General features: G+C 40.5%; 3 protein-coding genes across 5 annotated transcripts in view; 1 reads left to right on the plus strand and 2 right to left on the minus strand.

The window, feature by feature from the left end:
- LOC139072237 (uncharacterized) overlaps nt 1–18,015 on the minus strand; it is a 45,033-nt gene that overhangs the window by 1,734 nt on the left and 25,284 nt on the right. The window contains exons 3-5 of one of the 3 annotated variants that reach the window (XM_070555773.1): nt 4,706–4,838; nt 3,241–3,458; nt 26–1,091 (exon numbers count right to left, since the gene is read on the minus strand). In XM_070555773.1, the coding sequence (XP_070411874.1) occupies nt 26–596 (571 nt within the window). In that variant the 5' untranslated portion in view covers nt 597–1,091; nt 3,241–3,458; nt 4,706–4,838. Of the gene's footprint in view, nt 1–25; nt 1,092–3,240; nt 3,459–3,486; nt 4,839–18,015 lie in introns of those variants that run through there. The other 2 variants (XR_011521819.1, XM_070555774.1) reach the window with 2 other exon arrangements.
- Nucleotides 4,835–11,471, plus strand: LOC129160064 (uncharacterized). The gene is made up of 5 exons (XM_054737201.2): nt 4,835–6,801; nt 7,739–8,434; nt 9,378–9,629; nt 10,021–10,140; nt 10,395–11,471. The coding sequence occupies exons 1-5, from the start codon at nt 6,550–6,552 to the stop codon at nt 11,469–11,471; spliced, it is 2,397 nt and encodes a 798-aa protein (XP_054593176.2). The 5' UTR covers nt 4,835–6,549.
- LOC139072234 (uncharacterized) lies at nt 12,016–14,226 on the minus strand. Its single transcript, XM_070555770.1, has 2 exons — nt 13,384–14,226; nt 12,016–13,004 (listed from the first exon to the last, which is right to left on the minus strand). Exons 1-2 carry the CDS (start codon nt 14,224–14,226, stop codon nt 12,678–12,680), a joined length of 1,170 nt encoding a protein of 389 aa, XP_070411871.1. The 3' UTR covers nt 12,016–12,677.

The raw sequence follows: 18,015 nt of genomic DNA on the forward strand, positions 1-18,015 counted from the left end.
AAATAATTAGAAATGAAAGACTTACCACAGACAACGATGGTTGGTGTCAAAGGCATTTGCTCTAGTTGGACCTCTTCTGGCAGACTTGTATTATCTACATAGAAGAACAAGGACTCCTCCTTCTCATCAAAGTAGCTGAGCAGAAGCAGGACCAGCTCTTTAACATCATCTGAGCAGCCACTCTGCTGTCCCCGCATCCTCTGCAGCCTTGCATACGTCTGAAGAAACTTCTTACTCTTCCTGGCACAAACAGTAGTCATGTAGTTGAGAAGCCTTTGTCCCTTTAAATCCAAATTACATGTGAACATTTCTTTGAGATTATTCCCAATAAGCTCCTTGAAGTGCACTGACATGCCAAGTTCATCAAACCAAAATGGCCACTCCTCTCTGAGGTATTGAATACTTTTACCCTGGTTGACATGTTGGCGTTGCGTGTAAAAGGTAGACTTCATGAGACATTTTATCTCCTCCGGACTGACATTAGTTTGTAGAAACATCACCTTGAGTTTTTCCAACTTTTGCTGCTGGCTCTGTTGAGTTTCTCCACGGGGAAGAAATTTTGGATTCCATTTAATGCATCCATATGTGTCCTGCATTGCTGCTCTTTCTTCTAATGGGATCTCGTCTGTGTCGTCTGACTCAGTTTGATGTTTCCTTTTTCTGATTTTAGGTGTTGAAGTACGCTTTGCGTTTTCAATTCTGTATTGTAACTGTTTGACAAGGGAGTAGTAGCCTTTGCCTACAATATCTCCCTCTTACATCCTGCAAAGATTTGGGGTATTTTGCCACCATTTTTTTAGCAACCTCGGTTGAATTCTTTTTACCTGCATGAGGGCATTTTCCCATCATTTCAGTCGCTACAATCCGAATCATCTGCCTCCTCAGTTTTGGGGATGGCCTTTTTCCCCTTTCCAAAGAATCCATTACTTCCTCTGGAAATTTACTCCATGGAATTTCAAAACTGTCCTCCCACTGTGTGCCAAATCCCTGGCTGCCTGAGGATGTTGAACTTCGGGGTGAAACAGAGAGTATTGACGGAGATCGGCCAGGTCAGGCTTCCACAGATGGTGAGCTGCTCTCAGGAGTCTTGTCTACACACACACACACACACACACACACACACACACACACACACACACACACACACACACACACACACACACACACACACACACACACACACACACACACACACTGTAATAAAAATGAACTTGTCATCTGTTGTATAATTGCTTTATATAAGTTATTGATCACTACTGTTTGTCAATCACACTTATCATGAGGATGTAATCAAGGGTAATCATGGTAGAGCCGACCATAGATGCCGGTGATGCCATGAGATTTTCAGGATTAAGTACTGATGCACAGATAAATGCTGAATACCGGGCTACAGTCCGGGCATTGCCAGCTGATGAAGATTTCAATGTGGGGGATGCATATGCTCTGGCATGTCATGTAATCTATCCTACCACGGCGGACTGGTCTGAGATTAAAGGGCAATGGCAGACAGTGAGAGATGCCATTCAGCGGCTCACCAGACTCACTATTAGAGAGCAAGTGGCTCGAAACGGGGGAGCTGGAGTGGTGGACTGTAACATCTCTAAGGCAACTAGAGATCACCTCATCAGACATGCCCCACCACATTATAAACCCATGGTGACCAGCTTGTTGTTTGGCGCGGCAGACCAGACTTTTGCCGCGATAAAAGATCGTCTTGGCGAACTCACCACGCTGGGTGATTGGTCTGAGACGAGGAGAGAGGGAGCTAGAACTGAAAATAAACCCAGGATTGATCCACATTCAAGGGGTCGTAAAGGGGGGGCAATGGGCCCCTCTAGAACAGATCTGTGGAGGGCACTGCGACAAGCGGGAGTGCCGTTTGAGGAGATTGATGGATTGCCCACTAATGTATTGATGGAGAAATGCAGACAAATGGGACTGAAGGTCCATTGTCAGTTCAGACATTGTCCTGAAAAGGACGACAGGATGTCTGTGTCAGAATTGGCTGGAATGTTGCAGAATGTGATCAAGGAGGTGGCGTCGAAGCCTGCTGAACCTTCCGCCCCTCCCAAGGAATCTTCAGAGGAGGAGAGTTCAGATGAGTGTTATCAGGTGGCGGCAGTGAAGCGTAGAAAGGAAAAACAGCACCGAAGGGAACATGATGATGAATAGGATGAAGGTCAAGCTCGGGTTGTTGCCAGTGCCTCAGGATGGTCAATAAATGATATCAGACCACATGTGGAATTACAGATTTATTGGAAAAAATCAGTACAGACAGTAATGGCATTGGTTGACACTGGGGCGGAGGCCTCGGTAATTCATGGCAATCCTGATAAAATAAAGGGAAACATTGTACCTTTGACTGGACTTGGGGGGCAGATGTTAGTAGGAAAGGGAGTAACTTTGCCTTTAAAAATAGGAAATCAACCTATTAGAAATTACAGTGTAGTAGTGGCTCCTGCAAAGGAATGGATTATTGGAATGGATATATTGGCCGGAATGACTCTTCATCTGAAACATGGTCGATTTTGTTTTGGTATAAACAGAATCCACACCATTTTGGTAGGCAAGGTCAAAATGACACCTTTTCCCATTCCTGAAGCAACACAGGTGGTATCACAAAAACAATACCGGTTGCCTGGGGGTCAGAAAGAAATTACGGACACTATTAAAGAATATCTGGAGGCAGGAGTTTTGAAAACATGCACCACACGGTGGAATAATCCCTTATGGCCAGTGAAGAAATCAGATGGTTCATGGAGAATGACTGTGGATTATAGAGCGCAGAGCAGAGCTCAGGTTGTTAGAGCTGCTTGAAGGATTCTACCTGACGAGGTTCATGGATTACATGTGTTCAGTTCTTCACCTATCATGGATTACGTTTTCTAACTGGGGTGTTCAGCTCTCCACCCATAAGCAACGGTAAGAGAAATGTTTTGTTCATGATTGATAACTTGTATAAATGCCGGTTGAATAAAGCCTTGTTGTTCATCTGATATTCAAGTTGTGTTTCATTGTTTCTGGCGTCGACTTGACAACGATCCTGATTAAATAAATATAAAGTGTAAAAAGAGACTTTGAGTCTTTTAAGGTAATTAAAATAAAATAAAACATTTTATTCTAGAACACACACACACACACACACACACACACACACACACACACAATTTAATGGTCTGTTGTGCTTTTGAACTGATTATTTAAGCATGTAGAAAAAGCTTGTTTGGCATTTTTACTTACATTTTCTTTTCCAAGCAGAAAGAAGTTTTCTGGCTTGAACAGGTCTCAATGTTGTCATCAAATCAGCCTCCTCTATGAAGCATAGATCATCATATGTCTCAACCCCAATGCACTGTAAATGCTCTTCCAGGATGTTCTTTGTTACAGCAGGAAGTTCTGGGAGGACTTCCACAATGGCATCATGTAGGAAGGTGGGCTCCGAGTCACTCATACTTGCACTGAAAAATAAATGTCTTCTTTGAACAAAACAGAAAAAAATATATACAGTACAGTATAGGAGGGGCATGCATCAAGTAGAGCTTGAATAGTTAATGTTAAGACTATTTACAGTTTTAAGACAGTTACAGTTTACTACTTCTAGTTGACTTTATTTTGCCCCAATACTGTGTTTCAGTGGAATGACCTGGTATCCATCAAGAATGTATGACACCAAAGGATAAAAATCTGGCAGATTGTTAATGTTAACACACTTTAACCCAAGACTGTGTTTTGTCACAGAATATAGATGATATTCTGAGAGGAAGGTGCTTTTGTGGATATCCATTATAACATGCACAGCTGTACCATGTTGAATCAAGATGAGTAGAAGTTCACCAAACTCCAAGTACTCATCATTTCTGCACACAAGAAACTGGCCTTTTTTATATGCTGTGCCCTTGTACTGAATGTGTGTGGCCACTGTGGTATTGCTTTCTGAAAATGCAAACTCCCTGACTGCATGTTTAATAGCATCACTGTAGAGGTTGGGATAAAACTCACAGCTGTCCTTCACTTGCAGGTGACTGTATTCTTGCCCAGCTAAAAGATACGCATGATACATCTGATGACACTCTGACAATGTCTGACAAATGTTTTTGAAGTTTTTCAAGTGTCTGGCACACCTTTTAAAATAACTGTGTTTACTTTCGAATCTAAGCGTCCACAACCTTATCAATGGACCAAATTTTAATAACAGTGCTGGATAATGGCGCAAAAAATGGTGCTTAGGTTTAAGTAGAGTTTCAGGAAACAACATCTTCCTCGACTCTAAATATTCTTGGATCAAAATGTCAAGGTATGCTATCTGGGACACAGAAATGTTCTGAGCACAAATAAGATCCACAATGTCTTTTAACTGAAGAGCTAACTGCCATACTTCATCCTCGGGATTTTGAATTTTGTCACCAATCAAAACTGGTAACAATCTCAAAAGATTCCAGTTCTGAATGGCCTGCCCTGACAACCGGGCTCCATCAGTGCTGACAGCACATGGCTTTGTGAGTGCTTCAGATCCTTTATATTTGAACCGTTTGATGCGCCTGTTTAAGAGTGTGTATGTGAACCATTTTTTCTTTTTCACAATGTTCTTCAGGTACAGTGCTAGATCCTGTGACACAACTCCCTCAAAGAGGTCATGACCTAGACAAGGTGGCAGACCAGGCTCACATACGTGAAAAGACTGAAGGGTATTAAAGACAGAGTTTACCTTTATACCTCGAACCTCTTGGATGTTTTCAACCTGAAGTTCAGCAACAGCAGCGTCATATGTCTCTGGGGTGCGTGGAGGACCACAGGCATTTGGATCAGTCTCAAACTCCCGTCTTGTGATTTCGCAGTACCTGCAAAAATATTGAGAGCGGCTGAAGTTCTCTGTAAACCCACCAATCCAATGAGAACCCAAGTTATCCCCTGCAATGCAGTACAGACCCCCTTTTACTTTTTCACCATCTACACTTACTCCATCTGTCTCCAAGGATTTCAGATCTGCCAGCAACTCTGAGAATACTTTGCCCATTCCAAAAAGTTTAAGGTCTTTTTCAACGCACAACAATACTAAAAACATATTATCAGTATTTGAACGCATATGTATGGGTAAATTTGCCACTGAAAGATAGACAGCAAGAACTTTGTGCTTCTTCTTTGCAGAACCCAGGGGGTTCACAATTTCAAATGAGTCCTGGTACAAAATCAACTTGAGGCTTTCAGGGTTTTCATTAAAAAACGGGTGACATTTGAATGTTTTGCCATCATATAAATCAGTAAAAACGTCTGCATCAGCATCTCTAAACTCTTGTGACTGTATTTCTCCATAAACATGACTGTAAAAAGCTTTCCAGAGTTTTTGATACTGGTATATAGTAAGCATATTTTTGTGTCATGTTTTCATCCATTCCTAATGGAACCTTTCGTGGTTCTATGTATTTAAACATTTTTGTAAAGGTCTGGTTTCTGCTGTATGTTGTTCTTAACTGTCCCTGGTGAAAGGCAGAGAATAAATCTGAGTCTTTAACACATTCACAGATTTGATTGATCATTTCATCTGATAGGCTCATATCTTTTTTTAACAAAGAACTTAGCTTAGTTATTGTGTAGGTTTGACCTAATTCGTGAATATTCAGCATTTCCTCAACAATAGTTTGTATGGTAGAGGCAGGAATAAGCAGCTGTCCTTGCAGTTTAAGGTAAAATAGACACAGGTTTCGGAGATAAGACTCACTATCATTTTCTAACATCTCACTTGTTGAAGTTGGTGTTCCCATGGCTTTGTGTGTGTTTTCTAAATCAGCTGTACTGGTAATCATATTTTCAAGAATCTCACTTGTTGCACTTGATGTTGCCATGGTTTGGTCATCTGTATTGGCAATCACACTTTGTGACCGAGAACAAGTTTCTCTGTACATGTCATCAATACTATCAGGGGAGCTGGCTTTGTGCTTCCTGCACATGTGAGAAGTAAATGATGACTTCTTTGTAAAGATATGCTTACAACCACGAACTGGGCATGACACAGGTCTACCCTCTCCAATATGATCATTTAAGTGAGACACTAGCTCTTTCACAGTGTGGAAATTACAGTTGCATAATGCAAGTGCGCATTTTAAATCTCCAACAATGGAAGTAGCATGCAGTGTGGGTTCATTGTGCACACGATAAAAATGACCCCTGAAAGCTGAGTAAGTGGTAAACGTTTGATTACAGTTGGCGCCAATACACTTGAAAAGACCACGAGGCTCGTACTCTGCAATGTAGAACATAGCCTCTTAATGTCTCAAGTTTCTTTTTACAAAAGACACAGGTAATCATTTTTAGAACACCAAGCACGTGTGATTTTCAGCCGAACTAAGTTTTCACACAATGACTTACAGGTGTTAAAAAACGTGACTAGCTTAACCTGTTACTAGCTTAAAACATGTGCTCACAGCACTGTTAGGTCTAAAAAGAAACATAAAAGTGAAGCTTACCATGCAAACTTGTAATTTGCCTTTTGTACAGCTGAAGACCCCACACTTGAATCGTATATTTGTCCTCCTACGGAGCCCCTAAAGGGACATGGGAGGGGAAAAAAAACTATTGCGAGATCTCGCAAAACCTTTTGCGAGATCTCGCAATACTTTTTTGCGAGATCTCTCAAAGGTTTCTCGTGACCGTGAACCTGAAAGTCAGTCACGCAGCAACATCTCAGTCACGCAGCACCATCTACTGTGGGGCCGCTCAGTTGCAAGCATGGAGGATGATTTGGAGCAGTTCTTAATTTGTAGAGAGGTCCCAAAGGATGATATTACACGGATGAAGAGAGACAAGGTGAGTAAGCATGCCGTTCATTCAGTGTAAATGTAAGAACACTCGTGGGTAACAAAGTTAGCAGTAATGCTATGCTATCATAAGCTAATACTAGTATGGTTAGCTGAAATCTTAATCGTTTCGTTTTTGTTTATGAACGGCACACTTGATAGCCTAATTACTGTACCTAATACCAGTGATGGCAATGATACGATTAAATTTGAACAACGAACAAAAGTAATGCGCACACGGACTATTCTCAGCAAACTGATAAGAACTGTATCGTCGTTACCAAATTAACGACAGAGTATCACATTATCAGATTAGCCAGTGCATGTTTATAGTATAACAATAGAGAAATTAATAACGCCTACACGTACAGGTGGCTTAAGGTGCTATGGTGAGGTAAGCCTTTGGCTTTGTTCAGGTTGAGATTACCTGGATGCGTTTTTGTATGTTTGTATGTATTTTTATTTTTTTAATGATGCTGAATCTTGGAATTCTCATCTGCCAAAATAATTTGTACATTAACTGCAGATTCAAATTCAATTCAAAATTCAAAAATACTTTATTAATCCCAGAGGGAAATTGATTAGCGAGAATTGGAATTATTTAATGAATAAAAGTGCACGTGTCAGGTTGCCAGTCAAAATTGTTTCATGGAAGGGGCTTTTAAAACTGTTAAAAGGGAATCTGTCACTATAGTCAGTACCGGTAAGTTAATGCATTTGAATAAATAAATGTGTCCCTTGCAGGGCTAAACCAGCTCTTATTCCTAGAAATAGACAAAATGGGATTTGTGTGCAGAAAGCTAGCATTCTGTCTGGTAATATGTGGAAACTTGTACTGTACTCTAAGATCCCATCTGTTTACAGATGCAGGTTACCACTGAAACACTGCATTGAAACTATTATTTCTCTCTCTCTCTCTCTCTCTCTCTCTCTCTGTCTCTCTGCAGGTTGACAAGGCAGTATTGCGCATCATGACTGATGAGCAAATGTCAAAATACATCACGTCATATGGTGACCGAGTAGCTGTCCTATCTTTCTGTGAACAAACGCAGTGTCATAGCACCAATAAAGAGACTCTATTACAGAGATTAAAATGTAAAATAGGGGCACGCAAGATGAAGTCCAAGACAAGAGGATCAGTGAGTGGTACACCAGATGAACCCCAAAGTACCATGGCCAGACAAAAAAATATGGCAGCAGAGAAGACTTCAAGGAAGGTTGAAATTGGATGGCTTCATTTTGGCAGTAATGGATACAGTCAAGTACGGACCAACAGTGGTGGAGGCACAAGACATGCAACACTGGCAAAAACAACAACTGTTGCTCAGATCATGGAATTAGGAAAGGAGCTGTTTTTCCCTGATGGGCGCTCAACAAAAGGACCAGCTGAAGACTTCACATTTGGCATCTGTGATTTTAAAAAGAACAAGATTCCCTTGGATAGCACTATTGGCCAAATGTATGAACAAACTAAACTGAAGCTGCTCAGATTTTACATTTGTACAAAAGAGGGAGCTTCAACAGATCACTCATCTAAGGAAAAGGGGCTTCTTGAAGATGAAGAAGATGGATGTCACTCAGGCGATTCCATCACAGATCTGCAGGATCTTTCAAATTCATCTGATAGTGATGGAGGCACCCAGGTATATTGAAATATATTTTTGACAAGTTGAATAATGATACTAACAAGGATTGATGTAAATTATTTGCTAAAAAGATTACTCTCTTCAGTCAATAACTTTATTATGACTGTCTTTCTACATATACCTGCAAACCTGTGATGTGTCTGTTTGTTTATGTTGCATCTCTAAACATGTTTATTTGGGATTACATGTGTACTAACAAGGCTTTATGTTTTGCATTATTGTTGTATGACTGTCTGTGGTACACACCTTTCTCACAATTATATCATTAATATACGTTTTTCTGCCATTGCATTATAGAGACTGAGACAAGATGCAGGACAATCTAAAAACGATTGCCGAGATGTGCGTTATTCTTAAGCGATAGTTCAGCATTTGTTAAATTAGCCTATTTCTGTAATCCCCATAGTCATATGAGCACCGTAGGTAAATTCCATTTAATTATCAGTGCCTGTTAATTTCTCGAGGTGATGTGTGTGTTGCACAGTGAACACAATGGAGGTGAACTAAACATGCGCTGTTTGAAATCACTCATTACAGCGCGATGTCTGAAATGATGTTCCAGCTTTATTTTTGGCACGAAAAACACTCGGGTAATGTTCATTATTTCATTCTGTGGTGAATGCACAGGTCACAACTTCTCTATTCAGTCTTTTGGAGTTGTTGGATGATATATTGTAAACATTTAAAGTTTTGAGGAACAGCACATTAATTTACCTTCATTGTTTTCTCTGTGCAGCATGTCTTTTTGTCATGGGTCTTAAAGCACCAGGCACTGATAAAATAAAGAGAAAAGTCAAACTCATATGTCAGTAGGGATTATAACGTTTAATATACTGTGTTTTAATGTGTAATCTTACACAGCATGTTATAATAAATGTGGAATATGTTCTAATATTACTGGATACTACATTAAAGCCTACTGTCTTTGCTGTGTTTTCAGATGCAAACAAGATCAAAAAAGAGAAGGGAAATACTTGAGACGGAGACAGCACAAAGCCCAGGTCCACCACATCCCTTTCAGTCAACCCCAACAGACATTACAAGTAGTAACATTGGACAAAGACAAAACAGAAGTGAGCTTAGTTTACCGAAGCCCCCGTTTGAAGAGGCCGATACACTTGTGTGGGATTCCGATGACGATGGTGTGGTGGTTGTAAATTTTAACCATTTTGAGGGAGATGATGTCATACAGGTATGAAAGATTTTCTGTTTGAAAATATTTTTCATGAACTTTCATTTCAAATATTTACTGGTGTGTCATGATCAACTTGTACTGAAAACAAATAATTATCTTTAGTGAAAGTGGAATTCAGTTAGGGCCTTTTGATCTTATTCCTGGGATTATGCAGAAATTGTAACTCTGACTTATGAATTTATTATAATGTTATGTCTCTAAAATGTAAGAGTGTTTTCATTTCTCAAAACCTAAGTGAGTTTTTACATGGTATGTGGAGAATTTCTGATTTTTTTTTCTAGAAGTTACACTGAAGAAGAGTAATTTAGAAAGACCTATAAAAAAGGTCAGCAATGACATCATATATTTATGCTTTAATGTTTCTTCTGGGATGTATTATATCTTTCAGATTGCTGAGGTGAGTGGAGCCCCTACACAGGTTATACAGCTTCTAGCACCTTCAGGCGATGGCCTAACTGGACTGGATGAGCAGCTATTCATACGTGAGGAGGCAGCGCAAACTGCTCAGGTAAGACACACCATTTTAACTTTGATGTTCTCAAGGTTATCTTGTACTGGGGTAAGAGATCACACATTTTGAATAGAAAGCAGTTTGACGAGGGGGTTTGTGACATCATATAAAATATGCTTGGGTTTTCTTTTTATGTGAAACATAGGACCCAAAGCTACTTCAACCTTGGCACAAACATGGTAAGGGCTACTTTGGCTTCTGCTTTACTCATTAGTCACTCGCTCTGTTTTTTATGTATTTTGTTCTTCCAGCTGGACAGTGAGCTGAATTTGCCATCGGATTCAAGCAGCCAGATTTCCTCAACAACATCGTCCAGCATCGCAGGAAATCCACAGACCATGCGGCGTGCTTCAATTTGCAGGATAAAGGTTGTCGATGATCTTTTGGCTGTATTTACCGACAGCAGCATCATGAATGTGACTTTAAAGATGGATTTTGTAAACGAAAAAGCCGTTGATGATGCTGGTGTGTCTAGGGAGGTGTACACAGCCTTCTGGGAGCAAGTTCTTGAACAGTGTGAGGGGGAAATGGAGCGAGTTCCAAGGCTGAGGCCAGATTTCTCTGAGGCTGAATGGCAAGCGGTTGGATGCATTTGGGTAAAAGGATTTCTCGATCATGGTGTAATGCCAGTGAAGCTTTCCCTGGCTTTCATTTTAGCATGCATCAACGGAATTGACTACGTTGATACAGAGACCTTGATGTCATCGTTTCTCAACTACCTGCCTCCTATCGAAAGATCAGCTGTTGAGAAGGCTCTCCAGGGCACAATGGAAGAAAGTGATCAAGAGGACTTGATGGACCTTTTCACACGGATGGGTTCTCATTCCTTACCTCCACAGAATGGCATGAAGTCTGCCATAGAAATGATGGCCCACAAAGCCATTCTCCAAGAGCCGAAGTATATAGTTGATTCCTTCTCCACTCCCACGTCACATGTAAAGCTGAAACTACCAGATAAGGACAGTGTGTTAAATCTGTATGAGTTAAAGAAGCCCACAGGCAAAAGAGTGATGCAACTGTTTGAAACAACAAAGGTGGTGCTGTCTCAGAGAGAACAAGCAACCTTTTACCATCTCCAGCGTTATGTGAAAAATGCTGATCAAGCCAAAGCTGAGAAAATCCTGTGTTTCTGCACAGGTTCCTCAGTTATTTGTGTTGAGAAAATTATGGTTAGCTTTAATGCAGAAACTGGCCTCAACAGAAGGCCTGTTGCTCACACCTGTGGAGCTACACTTGATGTACCATGTACATACAGTTCTTACCCAGAATTCCGCACAGAATTTGACAATATCCTGTCCAGCAACTACTTAGATATGGACATTATTTAAACTTGCACGTGATGTTGAAAAGGCCACATATTAATAGGCCTTATTGTATGGTTGATTTTATTTATTTTTTGTTATAATTTAAACAACTTGATGCACTGAAAATTGGAGTAAGCAGTTGTTCATTTAAATTTATATTAGCTTGCAATTTGATTTTTTCATTGATGTAATAGGACACCTCCATAGTTTTTACAGTAATTTTGTTTTGAAATATACTTTGAAAATGACTGCAGCTTTTATTTCCACCAGTTTGAGTATAACCCAGCTTCATTGCTGAACTTGTTCCTTAAAGAACATTAGTGTAATGCTAATGTCAAATGGATATTCCACCTTTATTTAGAATTTTATCTTTTGTCATATTCCCCTGAGTTTGAAAAGTTAGGAAAAAACATTTAGTAACCTGACCTGTCATTCTTCCCATCTGGCAGCAGCCAGTTTGCGCTAATTTAGCATAAAACAATGTAAGGGAATATAACCAGCAAAATGCTCGTTGTTCCCATTTACTTTGTTTTCATGTGTAACCAAAGCAAACTGGCTGCAGCCAGATGAGGGGAATGACAGGGCAAGGTTTTTTTTTTCTGAAATATAACTAAAGATAAAATTCTACATAAAGGTGGAATATCAATTGAAATTCACACCAGAATGTTCCTTATTCAGAAAAAGTTTGATACTCACTGTAGAGATGAGTGTTCCTGTTTACAAAATGTTCTGTATAAGCTGCGGTTGCCTGTGTGAGATGGCCTTCAGAAAGATTGTAATATTTCCATTACATTAATTTACTAGTGGAACTTAATGCCACCACATACATTTTTATTGAATGTGAGTGCATTTTGTCATTACGTGACCTATAAGTACTGCAGTGTAAATTTTTATATCACTTGTTTTTTATTGACAAACCAGTCAGATATGGCCAAGTTCAAGGTAGCAGATTTCACATGTTTTTTTACAGTTCATACAGAATAATAAATTTTCTGCTACACTCTGACATCACAAGCTTGGCTACAGAGTTTGTTCATCTGCACATACTGTATCTTCACTGTCAACTACTGCAATATATGAACATGTTTTGGGAAATAGATGAACCTATAGTGGGAAATGCAAAATATTTTTTGAATTTTTTAGAAGAAAAATTAAAATGATAAATCAACTATCTATCAAATAGTGGGTACTTTATTGTTCCCATACAGGGCATAAAGAAATATCCCTGAATCACAAAGATGCAGTGATGGCCTCTCTTAGGTGCCTATACAAAGTCATAGCCTGATAAGGATCTGATGGCAAGGTCAGATGGGACTCCGCAATGAAGATGTTGCATAGTTCATAAACATCTTGATCGCATGGTATCGGCCGGCGAAAGACGCATTCATCTTTGCACAGCTGAAGAGGTTCATCTTCAACAGGGGAAAGAAAGTCTCTGGTCCCATTGAGCTGAGGCAATGCATACATCACATTGGGCCGACCACTTGGGACATGGATGTTCCTTGATGGTCTGATGACGTGTGCATTCCAAACCTGGACAGTGTCATCTAACTCATCCTGTTAAAAAGAATAAACAAATAGAATTAGGAAAAACTGCACATTCATATACACTTTAAAAATGCAAAAATGTTCTCTCTCCTCCCTCTGTATTTTATCTCCTCTCCCTCCATCCTTCCTCCCTCCTCTCCCTCATCCTTCCTTCCCTCCCTCCATCCTTCCCTCTCCTCCCTTCATCCTTCCCTCCTCCCTTCATCCTTTCCTTCCTCACATTCTGTTTCTCTGCTCCATTCTATTATTCATCCCTTTCTCTAGCTCCTCTCTCTCTCTCTCTCTCTCTCTCTCTCTCTCTCTCTCTCTCTCTCTCTCTCTCTCTCTCTCTCTCTCTCTCTCTCACACACACACACACACACACACACACACTCTCTCTCTCTCTCACCTGGATGAGTCCCATGCAACAAAACTGAAGAATAGCCTTGTCCAGAAAACCGCCGTCAAAAAATCCATTGTCTCCCATGTCTGCAAACAGAGACATCCAGAATTCCACACACTGGTTGCGCAGAAAGCCCCACCAATACTCAATCCGTTGATTGGCGGTGCTTGCTCCCTCCAGGTAGCTGTCGACAGAGCCGTCTAGATTAATGGGGACAAGGAACCGCTGAAAGCCTCTGACATGGCCGTTTTCTGTCCCGAGATCGCCTCTCACAATCCTAGGGCATCCCTCTAAACGTTGGACCGCATCAACGTAATAACCCCCGATCAACTTTGGGTCACTACTCGTTATATAGGCATTAAGCCAGATTATTTTTCGGGAAAACCCATCGATACATCCGTTGATGCAAAAGCCATATGGCTTCAGTTTGTCATAGCTGTCAATGTGCCATATGAAGTTCGGGCCTTTTGAAAAATAGTTCCGTCGTCTTAGGCGTCTTGCTTGCCTCATTGACACTCCTCTCGGATCTAGCTCCTTCAACACCAGCCTCACATCTTCCTTCTTTGCTCGTAATCCATGTTCTCGACACTTGGCGTACATCCAGCGGTACCCGTGAAGCTGGCCAGAGTACTGTAGCTCGTTGCTAATGAATTCAACCAAGTCCGCAATATCACAGTAACTTTCACGACGAGAAAGTCCCCTCGCACTGAGAATTCTTTTCAAATGTCTCTCACTTATATCAACGCCATGTCTGCAGCCAAGAACGAATTTAATGTCTTTGTATGTTAAGCCAATATCAAAATAAAAATCTATAAACTTCCCCCACGAATGATATGGACGCTCCTCCATGTTGTTGTGTGTCTGTTTATCTTCCGGTTCACTGTCATGGGAAACTTTGCGAGATCTCGCAAAAGTAATGCGAGATCTCGCAAAACCTTTTGCAAAACCTATTGCGAGATCTCGCAAAAGGTTTTGCGAGATCTCGCAATAGTTTTTTTCCCCCTCCCATGTCCCTTTAGGGGCTCCGTACGTACTATCTCACACCAGCTCGCTTGCTCTCGCGCAGTGGCTACCCGATCCGTACCGGAAACCCGATCGGTACCACGCATGCGCGAATTTTACGTCACTTCCTCTCTTTGCCAACTTTGCGACAGTTACCGACTGCGGGACGTTTAAACAATGGATACCTCCATTTACAACGAAATTCATGATTTTCTCCTCAACGGAGAGCTTCCGGCGATTGAACAAAAGCGCCGTAAAATAAGAAGAATGGCGCCTAATTACAGACTTAAAGGTAAGTACGAAAATTAAAGATGATCTTTTATCGTGGTCTACAGCTGCCCTTGCTGCTTGAGGGTAGAGACTCCGTTATTGTTCTAAAGTTGCATGACGCCTGCGTTGATTCAGGATGGTGTAACGAGTAATATCAGTGTACAGTGTAGCATCGTCTGTAATATCGAAACTATATATAGGTCTACATCTTGGTGTGTGGTCTTATTTTAGATTTAAAAAAATCGTAAATACAATATCATATATATATATATATATATATATATATATATATATATATATATATATATATATATATATATATATATATATATATATATATATATATATATATATATACAAGTGCTGGCCAGTAAATTAGAATATCATCAAAAGGTTGAAAATATTTCAGTAATTCCATTCAAAACGTGAAACTTGTACATTTTATTCATGCAATGCACACAGACCAATGTATTTCCAATGTTCATTACATTTAAATTTGATATTCATAAGTGACAACTAATGAAAACTCCAAATTTGGTATCTCAAAAAATTAGAATATTCTGAAAAGGCTGAATATAGAAGACACCTGCTGCCACTCTAATCAGCTGATTTACTCAAAACACCTGCAAAGGCCTTTAAAAGGTCCCTCAGTCTTGTTTTGAAGGCACCACAATCATGGGGAAGACTTCTGACTTAACAGCTGTCCAAAAGACAATCATTGACACCTTGCACAAGGAGGGCAAGACACAAAAGGTGATTGCTAAAGAAGCTGGCTGTTCGCAGAGCTCTGTGTCCAAGCACATTAACAGACAGGCGAAGGGACGGAAAAAATGTGGTAGAAAAAAGTGTACAAGCTCTAGGGATAACCGCACCCTGCAGAGAATTGTGACGACAAACCCATTCAAAAATGTGGGGGAGATCCACAAAGAGTGGACTGCAGCTGGAGTCAGCGCTTCAAGAACCACCACGAGGAGACTCATGAAAGACATGGGATTCAGGTGTCGCATTCCGTGTGTCAAGCCACTCTTGAACAAGAAACAGCGCAAGAAGCGTCTCGCCTGGGCCAAGGACAAAAAGGACTGGACTGATGCTGAGTGGTCCAAAGTTATGTTTTCTGATGAAAGCAAGTTCTGCATTTCCTTTGGAAATCAAGGACCCAGAGTCTGGAGGAAGAGCGGAGAAGCACAGAATCCACGTTGCATGAGGTCCAGTGTAAAGTTTCCACCGTCAGTGATGGTGTGGGGTGCCATGTCATCTGCCGGTGTTGGCCCACTGTTTCCTGAGGTCCAGGGTCAATGCAGCCGTCTACCAGGAAGTTTTAGAGCACTTCATGCTTCCTGCTGCTGACCAACTTTATGGGGATGCAGACTTCACCTTTCAACAGGACTTGGCACCTGCACACAGTGCCAAAACTACCAGCACCTGGTTCAAGGACCATGGTATCCCTGTCCTTGATTGGCCAGCAAACTCGCCTGACCTTAACCCCATAGAAAATCTATGGGGTATTGTGAAGCGGAGGATGCAATACGCTAGACCCAACAATGCAGAGGAGCTGAAGACGACTATCAGAGCAACCTGGGCTCTCATAACACCTGAGCAGTGCCACAGACTGATCGAGTCCATGCCACGCCGCATTACTGCAGTTATTGAGGCAAAAGGAGCCCCGACTAAGTATTGAGTGCTATACATGCACATTCTTTTCATGTTCATTCTTTTCAGTTGGCCAACATTAGAGAAACAAACATTTTTTCATTGGCCTTTAGAATATTCTAATTTTCTGAGATACCAGATTTGATGTTTTCATTGGTTGTCACCTATAAATATCAAAATTAAACGTAATAAACATCGGAAATACATTGGTCTGTGTGCATTGCATGAATATAATGTACAAGTTTCACGTTTTGAATGGAATTACTGAAATATTTTCAACCTTTTGATGATATTCTAATTTACTGGCCAGCACTTGTATATATATATATATATATATATATATATATATATATATATATATATATATATATATATATATATATATATATATATATATATATATATATATATAGCCTATATATATATTTTTTTAAAGATAATTGCAATTGGAGGTAAATGTACCACATTGGTGCGGATCTCAAACTTTAATATCTGTCAGACATTTCAATTTACTTTAGTCAGCAACTCTCATCTTTTTTTTTTTTCTTTTTTCATTTTTATCTTGTCCCAGACAACAGACTCTTCTACACTGGCCCCAGTATGCAGAGCATGCGCCTGGTAGTCATGTCAGAGGAGGAGAAGAAGTCTGTTTTGATGGAGTGCCACAATAACCCTGGTACCGGGAACCACAATGGTGTCAGAGGTACCCGAAACAGGGTTGTTGCTGGCTATTACTGGCCAACATTGAACCAGGACATCGCTGAATGGGTAATGGCCTTATTTGAGTGAAGAAGCTAAATCAGGTCGTCATAATTTTTTCTAAAACATCTGTAGGCTATATAATTGAATGTGTTTACTTGCACACTTAATTTCAACATTAGTTTATGTCTTTTTTTTATTATCAATTTACATCAACTGCTTTAGGGTTTCCTAGACATATTGTTTGGAATACGCCTTTCAGGTCAGATGTTGTCATCGCTGCCAGATGAATGACCCAATCAAGACCGTGGCACCAACATTACATCCCATCAAGGTACATCTTAAAGCTATTTACATTTAATTTTCAAGTTAATAAGCTTGTCTGCTGCATGTTAGCTTTAAATTTTCACTTGATAAGTTCTGTGACCTGCAGGTAAAAGAACCTTGGGAGGTGCTGGGCATGGATTTAATTGGACCACTCCCAGAAACACGTCTAGGGAACCGATATGTCCTGACTATGACCGATCTGTATACGAAGTGGGTGATTGCAGAACCTCTTAAGTCCAAGACTGCTGCTGAGGTCTCTGCAGTCATGACATCTAAGTTATACATGTTTGGCATGGTGAGGAAGATCATCACTGACCAAGGAAAGGAGTTTGTGAACCAGGTAAAATTTGTGAAAGTGTTAGTCGTACCTTGACATTTGAGATGATGTATTTAGACCAAGTCTGCTCATGCCACTGCAGCTCAACGACAGCATTTTCAGCATGCTGAATATTAAACATGCTGTTTCCAGTGCGTACCACCCCCAGACCAACGGGCAGGTTAGCATTTGGATATCTAACCTTGAGTAACTCATGTGAAATCAGTCATGCTTCTTTATCTATTCTGCAATACAACTCAAAGGATGAGAGGACCAACCAGAACATTAAGCGTGCTCTCAGAAAGTACGTGAACCAGAACCACGATGACTGGGACGTTCACCTTGCTGCTGTGGTGTACGGCATCAACACTGCA

This window comes from Nothobranchius furzeri, chromosome 10 (genome assembly GCF_043380555.1).
Source record: "Nothobranchius furzeri strain GRZ-AD chromosome 10, NfurGRZ-RIMD1, whole genome shotgun sequence".
Lineage (NCBI taxonomy): Eukaryota > Metazoa > Chordata > Actinopteri > Cyprinodontiformes > Nothobranchiidae > Nothobranchius > Nothobranchius furzeri.